The sequence below is a fragment of the Phalangium opilio genome, unplaced genomic scaffold (genome assembly GCF_054372755.1).
Source record: "Phalangium opilio isolate 3A_F unplaced genomic scaffold, DU_Popi_V2 ptg000053l_1, whole genome shotgun sequence".
NCBI classification, from domain to species: domain Eukaryota; kingdom Metazoa; phylum Arthropoda; class Arachnida; order Opiliones; family Phalangiidae; genus Phalangium; species Phalangium opilio.
Window position 1 is genome coordinate 3,529,820 of NW_028324172.1, and position 12,853 is coordinate 3,542,672.

Sequence of the window (12,853 nt, forward strand, 5' to 3'; positions counted from 1 at the left end):
TGGGTCCTCCCTAAATTCAACTTCATTACATCCCCGAAGAAATCCTCTACCGATTCCTTATCTTTTTGACTCCTATGGGATATCTTTATTTTAAGCTTAGAATCAGCTTGCTTCCGAGTCTCTAAACTGAGCCTTAAAATGCCTTTTAAAAGTTTTCCAAGCTAATTGAGGATGGGCAGGGTTTGCATTACAAATTCCGTCATACTGACGGAGTAAATCCCTGTACCAATACAAGGCATGCCCTCTTAAGAGGAGAGGCAATGCCGCTAACCTGTCTTCATTTGATAGCTTGTGAAATTTAGCATACTCCTCAAAAGCAGCTAAAAATTCTGTAGCATTATCGCTAGACGATCCCATAAAGGCTAACCTTTCTGGCGGTTCAATAGGGACTTTTCCCGTCTGAGGAATTGAACTTCTATTTATTAACGTAGGTAGATCCCTAACTAATTTATCCAAACTAGTAGCTATAGCTTTATGTATTGCTACATTTTGGGAAGAATTATCTGCCAATGTTTGGAGTAAGGGTAACATAAAGGCTCTTAATTCCTCATCGGTAGTATCTGGTCCCAATTGAGAGACGGAGAAATTTGGGTTCCGATAGTTCTTACTCTAGGATTTGGTAAAGTGTTTGAAAAACTAACTTTAGGCTTATCACTTTTGGACGCTGATTTAGGAGGAACAAGGGAATCAATCCCAGTTCGAGGAGGGAAATTCGAGGGAGTTGAGCTTCCCTTGGGGGCAGGAATGCCCCTATGAGGGAATAACTGATAAGAAGAAAATCCCGATACTGAAGAGGCGGCCGCTCTCTTTCTCGAATCAGAACCTGCTTCGTCCTTTTCTTCCTCAATACGAAGAATCCGGTTAAATTTCTCCAAAGGATCATCTGTTTCTGGTGGTGCTAGCTTGTCGCCATCATCCCCCGCAGAGGCAAACAGATCTTCGATTGATCTTCCCTTTTATTTAAGGTAGATTCATCCTCACCATTCTTAGATGTTCGAGGCGATCTCCATTTATTATTATTGTCCGAGTAAGCCATAATTTGTTTTTATTTAAATTACAATAATCAAAAATAATTTAAAAAAGTTCAATTTATACAAATGATCATGCAAGTTATCTCAATTCAATATATTCATTATAAAGAAAAGTTTAATTTTAATTTATTACTTAAATTAGACAAGATTAATTTAGGTTTAAGTTAATTGTATTATATTTAATTGTTTACCTTCGTGGAAGCCAAGGCTTAACGCCACGTGGGGGACGGATATACCGGCAATGATAAACAATGTTTACGGGACTGACTAAGACTTAAGGCCTAGTCTTATGGGGTCCCTGTTCGGGCGCCATTTTTATGTAACCCTCTGTAGAATAATTTAACTAAGGGGGGAATCTTCCGAGGGCCATAAAAAATGAATAGAGACAACTTACTTTAAATATCCAAAAATTAGAAGACACGTCTTCTAAAACTTTATTAATGTAAGGAAACAGAGATAAACCAAACTAGACCGTACTCTTTACAGTATATAAAAATAAAGACAACCGCTCAGTCCGAGATCTGACTAGAGACTGGTTTGACAGAGAAATCACAGATATTTGGATATGAGGAGGAGCATGTAACATGGAGGCATAACACCCTGCCAGATCCAAGGAGTAGAAACTCCAGGAATCTGGCAGCCATGCTACATCATGTGTCCCAGAATTGGTTTGGTATGTGGTCCAACAGTGGAGACGACCATGGTTCTTTCTTTGTGTGTCAGCCGGGTACCAAAGGAACCTATTATGTTTAAGGCTGTATTAGCACCATAGGCAAAGATCTTGGTAGTCGGTTCGTGTAGAGGTGGTGCAGGGTCGAGAGAAAGATAATCAGTTCGATCAAGGATATTAACCGTGGCGCCGGTGTCTACAATCCATTTGATATTAGTGTTTCCGATAGCGATCTTGACTTGCGGTGGATCCCAGATAGGTTATGGTTCGGTTAGAACTGGTGAGATAGTAAGGTTGGGAATCCTCCATGTTTCTGGCGTTTCAAGATAAAAGATGGATTCATCTTAATCTTCTCGGATGTGGGACGCGGAAGCGATTGTTTCCGTAGACGCTGGTAAAACGGATCGAATTTGTCGATGTGGTTGCTTCCTCGTCTTCGTGTTGGTCTGATTGGTTCGTGGCGGTGCAGAAACGCTTGCGCTTCGGTACGATGGCGGTTTGCCAGAACGACAGCATTGAGCAAAATCATAATGGCCTTCTCTCCCACAGGTATGACAAGTCTTGCCATATGCTGGACAGCCACTTCTGCCGTTTTTGTGTGGATAGGTGCCGCCACACAATCCGCAGACACTGGTTTGGTGAGCGTTGGTAGGCGATGATTTGTGCTTGGTTTGAGTCAGCGCGCGAAAAGAGGTTTCTGTGCCGTCTGGTGGAAGAGCGTACCATCTTCGATACCTTTAGATTGGGCAGATGACAGTACGTCAGCACGAGCTGTATCGAGTACCTGAGTTAGGGTTAGGCTTGCATCCCGTAAGATTTTGTTTCTGAGAGTTGATGATCGACAACCCTGGATGATTTGGATCTTGAGTTCTCGAGCGATATCCGCAAAATTACACGTGGCAGCTAAATGACGTAAGCGGGTATGATATTGGTCTATGGTTTCGCCTTGTCTTTGTTTAGCCGCGCGGAAAACTATGATTTCATAATCATGATTGCAAGCAGGCGCAAAGTGGTTACTAAGCTTTGATTTAGCCTCTGGGTAGGTTTGAGGATCGGTTGGGACGTTGATATTTTCAAAGATCTCCTCGACTTCAGCGCCAGAATAATGGAGCAATAACGCTTTCTTCTGCGAATCATTGGTGACAGCGGTTGCCGTCAACAAATTTTCGAATCGTCGGAGCCACGTTTTCCAACGAGTCGCCGTTTCTGCGGCTGCGTCATAAACGGTGAAGGGCTCAAACAAAGGTAAAGAGACAAAGTCCTTCGGAGGTAGCGGTCGTGATACAGACATAATTAACTCCGTTAATTATCACGAGGTACGAAAAAAATAAGAGGGCTATCGCAATCCTATCTCCGTCGCCATTAATGTAATATCCACATTCAGATTAATGAGATATAAAAAACTTATTTATTGATACACTTTGGGAAGGTTTGTCTACATGACTATTGAGAATTTGAGATCTCGTGATGATAACTGACTAAAAATATTTCCTCGGGCGTGGCCCTTACAATTTCTTTTCTTTAACATATCTTTTCCTAGATGACGGTATAGAACTTATGTTATTGCTTTAGGCCGGTGTTTTAATTTTACTGATTTAAAATGCTACACCGTGGTGTTCCCTTAGTTCTAAGGACTCGGAGAAAGTAACTATGTTACCGTGGTGTTCCCTTAGTTTTGGGACTCGGAGAAGGTAACTACAAAAAAACTATGTTACCGTGGTGTTCCCTTAGTTTTGAAACTCTGACTAGGTAAATAAGAAAGTAAGTATGTTACCGTTAAATTTATTTTTATTTCAAGTATATCGGCGTGTAATATTTTTCAATAGTACATTTAACTTAAGCTTAATTTAAGCTAACGGTATCATTCGCTTCAATTGGAATTCCGTTATAGTCAAAATTTCCTAAACATATCAAATTTAATTTATCCATACACACGCATAGCTTTTTTAAATTCTGATTGTTAAATTTTCGATCTATAAGTTCAACAGCCTTACTCCATAAAGAAATGGTTCCTTCCAAACGTTCCTTACATCCGACAGCCGTAACAACGTAAATTATATCGGGTGCTTATGGGAAGAACAATCAACTCTCTTGCTTGTTAAGTTCCGTTTCAATAGTTGTGCCTACTTTTAGAGATAATCGGTATTTTTCCGAAGGACTAAGATATTGTAAAACCAATTTACGTAGCCAAATAACACCGGGAACATGAGTGAAAAATGAACTGTCCAATGAGAAAAAAGATGACCAAATGCAAAAGAATTTACCATAACATAATTGGGAAACTTTGTTAAAACGACGGCTGCTTTCGATAATCGTGGCAAGCCCCTAACATAATTCCCAAAAGTCACTATTACGCAGTAACAAATTTTTTTAGTATGTAGAGAGGCACAGCGATGTGCTACTAAGGTTGTTATTTATGTCGGCGGTAAGTTGATACACTTTAGAAAAGTTAATAGAATTTCGAAATCCCTTTGAATCCATGTGTTGCGCATAATCGAACAAGTAAACTAGTTTATTGTAATCGTCGACCCGAAAGTTTTTGCGAATGTCTGGTAAAGTACTTTCGTGGAACATGAGCAAGGTAAGCCCCAATTCTTTGCATAATAAATAGTCGTGACCTGATGCTACGTTGGTTCTGGCCGTATAGAAAATGAGCCAAAAGAGCTTCTTCCGCTTCAACGGTCATCATTTCATCTGAAATTTGAAACTATCATTTACTGTATGCTTAAGTTTATGTCGATGATAGTTAACATTACTGGCTGTGGTATTTAAAAAGTCTGTGTTGTTACTATTGAGCATGTGCGATAGTCTTTCCAAATGATATGTGACCAAATTAATGTACGGTTTGAATATGGCTTCGCACCGGAGCTTTAACGTAGCACCTGTTATGACGTAAAGTGGGTTTGACGTGATTAGATTAATATTCCTTAACTTCATTTGGCATCTTCTTGTGGGAGAGCGGGAGGAATTGGGGTCTGAACCGGGCGATTACCGACTGAAAAAATAATCGTAGGTTCTGGGAGGCGGCAAAATAACGCGACAGCGGATTAAAATAATAACAAAACAAAACAAATTTATTTAAACGACAGAATATTGATTTACTACTACAAATTAAGTTCCAAAAAGGCAGTAGCAAGGAATTTAGTTTAGTTTCGCGTTAACTCGCGATCAAAAATTTATACACCCACAGGTTAGGAATAAACTCAAAAACTGACCATACAAAGGTACAATTTCAAGTTTTTCTCTCTTTCGAGGGAAAAACGTGTGCGTCATGGGTTTTTCGGGTTTTCGTGGTGCTCCTGCATTTGGAAGCCTTGGTAAGGTACGATGTTTTTGACCTCTCGAGAGAGGGGAGGGGAGATTTACCGGTCCAACGTACAACAGTATTTATTTCAACAAAAGGGTTGGGGGATTAAGCGAGCTTCCAAATGCAGGTGTGCAACTTTGGGGACTAAAACTCAAAAAATACCACGTAAGAAAATAATACAAAAAAAAAACAAAATTAATGATAATAAAATTTGTCAATTATGTGGATAATTGCTAGATTTAAAAATTGGTTGTAATATTTAACACACTCCCCCGCCTTGAGCAATGCTCAAAGTAGGGTTCAATTGGCAATTTCCAAATTATACAACAATTTAATGGGCCTTTTCATCTTGGTCCCATTCGCTAACCTTAACATGCAAGATCTGACGATATTATCGCGGCCCCTAAACAGTTCATCTATGACCGCGATTTTCCAACAGAGACGGGACATCCTGTTCTCTTCTACTATGACGACATCTCCCACCTTTAGCTCTGGGGTCGACTTAACTTTACTTAGATGATGAGCGTTTCTCAACTCAAAGAGGTATTCTCGCTTCCAACGGGTCCATAGTCTTTCCAACAAAGCTTGTTGGTGTTTATATCGGATTATTATGGCCTCTTGCGTGACGGGCTGAATATCTTTTTCTGAGAATTTTCTCGATGGCAACACAGTAACCGGCCACCAACCAGGAAGTGGGCGGGGCTCAGTGGGATTGGGTCCTCAACCTCTTGGGTCATGAAGGTTATCGGCCTGGAATTTATAGTGGCCTCAACTTCCGCTAAAATTGTGGATAATTCGACATTTGATAGGCTAGCAGACCCTAAAGTTTGTTTCAATGAGTTTTTGACTGATCGCACTAGCCTTTCATAAAAACCGCCAACCCAAGGGGCTCGGTCTATAATAAACCGCCAACGGATTTTTAAATCAGTGAAGTAGTTAATTACTTCCGGATTCCGCATGTTTACGAAAATTTCTTTTAAGTCTGTGTTCGCGCGTTTAAAACTTTTGGCGTTATCCGAGTAAATAATGCTCGGAATGGATCTACGAGCGGCGAATCTGCGAAACGCGAGTAAAAAACACTCGGCCGACATATTTTCCGCGAATTCAAGGTGAATACAGCGCGTGACCGCACACGTAAACAAAACGAGGTAACACTTTTCACCCTTTTTATTGTAAATCGGTCCAGCGTAATCTAGACCTATGACACTGAAAGGTGGAGCGGGAGTGGTTCTCTCCTCCGGAAGGGGAGCCATTCTGGCGGTACAGGGCTTCGCGCGAAACCGTCGGCAGAGAATGCAACCAGCAACTATTCTTTTGACAAGTTGACGCGCGCGTACTATCCAGTAGGTTTCCCGTAAACCCACAAGTACGTCATTCACCCCGGCGTGATACAACCGCGCGTGGCACTTTTGAGCGAGTAGCTCAGAAAACCGATGGTTGTTTGGAAGAATCCAGGGATGGGTCTCCCTGTATGTTAGGGATTTAGTCTTCAATCTTCCTCCTACCACGAGTAGGCCAGCATTGTCTAGTTTGGGATTTAGACTATGGATTGGGGATTCTTGTTCTACTTCTAGACCAGCCTTCAACCTTTTTATTTCTGAGTGGAATACATCTTTTTGGGTGATTTTTACCCATAAAAGTTCGGAATCGCGAATTTCTTCGGCTGTTAAGGGTCCCTTTGGCTTTTCTCCTCGACCGATACGGATGAAGCGCATTACGTAGGCTGTAATGCGAGATATCTTGGTGATTGAACTGAATGCGTTTAGATTTAAAGGCGGGTCCGTTTTGATGGCGGTGGACACAACTCCTTTAGCGGCTAGGCGAGCTTCTGTTTTCATTTCATCTAAGACTGCCGTCGGGAATGGCTCTGGATTAGGATTTTGAGCGAATGGAATTTTGCAGTTCGGTTCGTATAAGTATTGCGGTCCACGCCACCATTTGGAATTGTTTAGGAGGTCTTCCGCGCTTCGTCCCCGTGTTGGCAAGTCTGCCGGATTATCCCTTGTTGGGCAATAATTCCAAGTATTTGGATCGGAGTTAGCTTGAATATCGCGTATGCGATTCGAGACAAAGGGGCGCCAGGTGTTTGACTTGTCTTTTATCCAACTCAGTACAATAGTTGAATCAGTTCACATGTGAACTGCTTCCGGTTTATTTATGAGAGCGCTTGTGACGCTTTTAGCTAAGCGAACGCCCAAGACCGCACCCATCAATTCAAGCCTGGGAATGGATAACTTGTTTATCGGGGAAACTCTGGTTTTGCCGGCAACCAGACATGTCTGTATTTCTCCATCTTTTGTTTGACAACGCAGGTAAACAACCGCGGCGAAGCCTCTTTCGCTCGCGTCTACGTAACAGTGCAATTCTGACGTAACGCGACTATTTTCTGGAATTCCGGAGAAATAAAACCGAGGGATTTGTAATTTGCGGAGTGATGCAATCTCAGCACACCAGTTGTTGAACGGACTTGCTAATTCTTCCGGAAGTGGGTCATCCCACTGTAGCTTGCGTTTCTTCTGTTTGTCTTGCCACTCCCACAGCCGCTGATAAAAGAATTTGGCGCGAACTGTGAAAGGTGAAAGGAGGCCCAGCGGGTCGTAAATTCTCGCAAGGGATCTTAATACCCATCTTTTGGTTTCTTGTTTTTCTAAGAGGAATTGCAGCAAATTGTTGACCTCGAAACTTAGAGTGTCTTCTTGACTATTCCAAATAAATCCAAGGACCTTCAGTTCTCCTGGATTGGAAAGATTATGAGTGGCGCTTTCTGGGGGTGGATCCTTTTCTCCCCATAACTTTCTGAGCTCTGGTGAATTAGTATTCCATTTACGGAGATTCATTCTGGCTTTACTAATTATGAATTTGCTCTCCTCGGTGATTTTATGCGCCTTCTCTACGTTTGCGGCTCCAGCCAGTAAATCGTCGACGTACAGGCTTAATTTTAGGATTTTGCAGGTCTCCTCGAACTCGGCTTCGAATTTACTGATATGAAATTGTAACGTTGCTACCAAAAGGAATGGACTGCAGGTGGCTCCGAACGGTACTCGAGAGATTCTATAAGTTTTTAGTTCGGCTTTCCTCGGGTTGGTGATGTCCGAGGTCCAAAGAATTCGGAGGGCATCCCTGTCACTAGGGTTTACAGATATTTGAAGAAAAGCCTTCTCGATATCACTGAAGAAGGCGACGCGATGCTCTCTGAAACGAATGAGAACTTGGATAAGCTCGGGATTAAAGTTTGGGCCCGACTCTAGGACATCGTTGAGGGACGGCGAGTTTTGGCTATGGGACGAGGCTTCGTAGACAACACGGACTTTAGTTGTGACGCTGTTCTCTCTGACGACAGCGCGGTGGGGAAGATAATACGCTAGTTTTGGGACTGCGAACGGGTCTACTTCCTCGATTATTCCCTCTTGAAGTTGGCTTCTCAGAATATCATCGTATTCTCTCAATAAAACTGGATTAGATGCTAACTTGTTTAGCAGGTTGGTTGTTCGTTTCTTTGCCACGGCGAAATTATCGCTGAGAGTGTCCTTGTTTGGTTTCCAGGGTAGTTGGATTTCATAGCGATTGTTGTCAAATTTGACGGTTTTGTTAAAGGATTCTTGTACGTCGTCCTGGAGGGGTTTTTCTAGTTCTTCGGGTTTGACTCCCATAATTTCTAGGTCCCAAAAGGCGCGTAATTGACGCGAGACGAGTTCTTCCTCCGAGACGCGTTCCGCCGCTACTCTCATTACCGTCACGGAATTTACGCTGACTACCGACCGACTCACGCTTAACTCAGCAGGACCTTGGATGGTCCATCCCAAAATCGTCTCGATCGCGGCTGTTGATTTCCCGAGACGTTCGTGTCGGTCTCTCGCGACTTCCCAATAGAAATCCGACCCGATTAGCACTTCGATTGACGCGTGATCATACGGACGACCGGTACGCGGTTCATCGGCCATAACTAGACCTTTACTTTGCATTTTTTGCACAATTTCGCCACTGGGTATTGAAACAACCGATCCGCATATTTGCGGGGTTTCAAACGCGACAACAGGAATTGAAATTGTAGGATCATGAATGTTGCACAATACTACGCGCACTTTCCTTCTTTTGGAATAAACGGGAGTGTCGCTACCGAAATGATTAATACGGAGAGGTTCTTCTCCGATGACCTCTAATTGGAGACGGCGCGAATCTTCTTCTTTAATGAAAGATAACTGGCTTCCGCTATCTAATTAACAGCGGAGTTGACTGGAGGTTTGACCGTCAGGACTTTTTACGGTAGCTAGCGCGGTCTGGAGTAATATGACGCTCGAGCTGTTAGAAATCGCGGACACGATATTCGCGGGAGGGTTTTCTCTTGGTTGTTCATCTGGAGTGTCCACCGATTTTGGCTCCGTGCTTTGACTTCTATCTTGATCCTTGTTATAGCAAAGGGTGAAATGATGCTTTCTCTTACACCATTTGCACTGTCTTACTCTAGCGCTTCAATCATTAGTTCTATGACCTTCGCGTAGGCAGTTAAAACATCGACGTTTACTCATCACTATATCGCGTCTTTCGTCTGGACTATGTTTAGTACATTCGGTCGTGAAGTGACTAGTTACGTCACAGAAAAGACAAAACGTTTGGCTTGAGGTAACGCTCAGAGCAGAGAAACTGCCTTTCGGTCTGGATTCGGGACGGGAGTGGTTACCTCTAGCGTCAGACTGGCTTCTTTTGGATTCGCTGTCTGTCTTTCTGGACCTAGTCAGAGCCGCGGCTCTCTCTCTACTCGAGACTTCACGCAGTAGGAATTCGCATAAGTCATCTAACTCCCAATCTTCGCTATCATCAAACTTTCGGTTAAATGCTATGACTATGTCTTCCGGAATTAAGTCCATTAAAACGGGCGTAAGTAGCGCGCTGTAACTACTCGTGGATACTCCTAAATTTTCTAGGCTCCTAATCTGGATTTCGCAATTATCATATAGAACTCTTAACGCGGCGACGTCGCTTGAGTCTTTAACTTTAGTCATGCTTGTTAAACATTTCATGTGGGCGCCAATGATATCTTTTTTTTCTACCAAATTGCTTTTCAAGGAGTTTTACGGCTGAATCATAGTTTAAACCCGTTGGTTGTAAGCCTCTGATCGCCCTAGCGGCTTTGCCTTCGAGATAGGAACGTAAATAGGTAAACTTAACTGCTGGGTCCAGGTCTGCTCGGTGAACTGCGGCATCAAACTGGCTCCAAAATTCTTGCCAGTTTGAGGAATCGCCGTGGAACTTTTTGATCTCCAGAACTGGTAATTTCACCAAAGGAGCTTGGGATTGGCAGGAGGACCCGCACGATGACGACCGATCTTCTTCGGCGGCAGCTTGGTTGTTTCCGTTGCCGTGGGATCTTTCTCCACCACGTTGAATAAGTTTGCTGGCTTTGAACTTACAGGAGATAGTTCTTTCGTGGCACTCCTCGGTCTTGAGAATTTCGGCTTCTATCATCGAGTCGTCTATTAGATCCTGGATTTGGTCGTTCATAAGGAGTAGTTTCCTTTCTTTTTCTTTAAGCTGCATTAGCTTCTCCTCGATCATAGCTAAATCCGGCGTTTTTTTCTTTGTTTCCTCATCAATAGTTCTTATGACGTTCGTTGTACTAGTCCGTAACGCGCCTCGCGCTTTTACTAACTTGTCTACGTCTACGGGTGTCGCGTTTGCCATAATTAACTTTGTTCGAAATTAATTAGTTCATCTAAAGATTTCCCGGGTGTCTTGCACCAAAAATGTGGGAGAGCGGGAGGAATTGGGGTCTGAACCGGGCGATTACCGACTGAAAAAATAATCGTAGGTTCTGGGAGGCGGCAAAATAACGCGACAGCGGATTAAAGTAATAACAAAACAAAACAAATTTACTTAAACGACTGAATATTGATTTACTACTACAAATTAAGTTCCAAAAGGGCAGTAGCAAGGAATTTAGTTTAGTTTCGCGTTAACTCGCGATCAAAAATTTATACACCCGCAGGTTAGGAATAAACTCAAAAACTGACCATACAAAGGTACAATTTCAAGTTTTTCATTCTTTCGAGGGAAAAACTTGTGCGTCATGGGTTTTTTCGGGTTTTCGTGGTGCTCCTGCATTTGGAAGCCTTGGTAAGGTACGATGTTTTTGACCTCTCGAGAGAGGGGAGGGGAGATTTACCGGCCCAACGTACAACAGTATTTATTTCAACAAAAAGGTTGGGGGATTAAGCGAGCTTCCAAATGCAGGTGTGCAACTTTGGGGACTAATACTCAAAAAATACCACGTAAGAAAATAATACAAATAAAACTTAAAAAAAAACACAAAAATTAATGATAATAAAGTTTGTCAATTATGTGGATAATTGCTAGAGTTAAAAATTGGTTGTAATATTTAACACTTCTAGCTACTTCTGTAACATTTTCAAACTCTTTCGCCACGTAGATTGATTCTAATCGAGCGACGCCCGTACACTCTACAGGAAAGTCGGCCAAAATATGATTTAGCAAATCTGTTTCCTTGAAAACTGTTCAACCTCGTTTTCCATTTTCTCGGACGATTTTTGTTTTCTTCTGAAAACCCATGGTGGCGCCTTTAAGAAATAGATGCGAGGCGTATGGTTCCTGAAAAGGGGTCTCTGGATTTGCATGAACATACGAATGACATTTTGAGTACATTTTTAAAAACGTAACCACCGAATTTTGTTCGATGAAAGGAATGTTAACGTTGTAATAAAAGTTTCCAAAATTTCTCAACCAATTTGGGAAATATTCTTAGTATGGTTTCCCTATACCCACAGCTTTTAATCCATTCAACGACCACAAAAGGTTAAGTTTCCTCTTCCGTCGGATAATTATCAATTGCTACGTGATATAATAATTCAACGATTACGCTGCTATCTTGCAAGTTAATATTCAATGAGTTCGTTTCAAAATATTCAATCAATTGGCTTTGTCCCGTTGAAGAAGACAAGAACAAAAAACGCACACTTGTACAACTCACAGCGTCTTCCAACTCCATTGCAAATAATTACTCAACGGCCGAAAGTCTCTCAAGCAAATAAAAAAAAACGTCCTTATGTTGTGCAAACGTTCCTACTCTTTGACGTTTTCGCGAAAACGTTTCTGAATAGCCCAGGCGATTAATAGCTTTTTCGAGACACGTTGTCACAATGTTAAGTATCCATCTGAAGCAAATTGTTTCCTCCTCCGAGAAAAAATCTAGTTTTACAACAACATCGCACGCCTTATTAAGTAAACATCACGAACAGTTTTGAAGTAGCACTACCCTCTTAGAGTGGTTTTTACCGTATCTTTCGCGACAATCTCATCGTAGGCGATTTCATTGGAGCCCATATGTTTCAACTGGTAGTAACCACTATTATGCCTGCCAATTTAACTTTACTTGAGAAATTCAAAGCAGATTTTGGTGAAAAGTCGGACATGTTTAACACATGAGAGCCAACGAGCCGAATGAAGCGAAGAAGTTTCCGTTCTCTTATAAAGAATAAATAAAATCGGCGGAACTAAGGAGCGTGAAAACTAGAGTATTTCACTTAATGATGCAGCTCTATTGGACAACTGTGGACCCATTCATTCATTCCTCTGTTTTAAAATTTAGGTCCAATTGTGCAAGAGGTTAGGCACCTAACCTCTTGCATAATTGGAGGTAAATAATTTTGCACCAGGTTAGGCGACTAACCCTTAGCATAATTGGAGCTTAATAACTTTGCAAGAGGTTAGGCGCCTAAACTTTTGGGACTCGGATATGGTAAATACATGGAACTTTGTTACCATGGTGTTCCCTTAGGTGAGACACTCGGATAAGGTAGCTACAAGATAACTATGTTACCGTAGTGTTCCCTT

At 42.1% G+C, this 12,853-nt stretch overlaps 1 protein-coding gene across 1 annotated transcript; it reads right to left on the reverse strand.

Annotated features, from left to right (window-relative positions):
• Positions 1-4,071: 4,071 nt before the first annotated feature.
• LOC149673090 (uncharacterized) lies at positions 4,072-10,687 on the reverse strand. The gene is made up of 8 exons (XM_089840195.1): positions 10,057-10,687; positions 9,498-9,998; positions 7,215-9,221; positions 5,695-7,103; positions 5,376-5,638; positions 4,917-5,041; positions 4,420-4,583; positions 4,072-4,374 (listed from the first exon to the last, which is right to left on the reverse strand). The coding sequence occupies exons 1-8, from the start codon at positions 10,685-10,687 to the stop codon at positions 4,072-4,074; spliced, it is 5,403 nt and encodes a 1,800-aa protein (XP_089696321.1).
• Between the last annotated feature and the right edge of the window lie 2,166 nt (positions 10,688-12,853).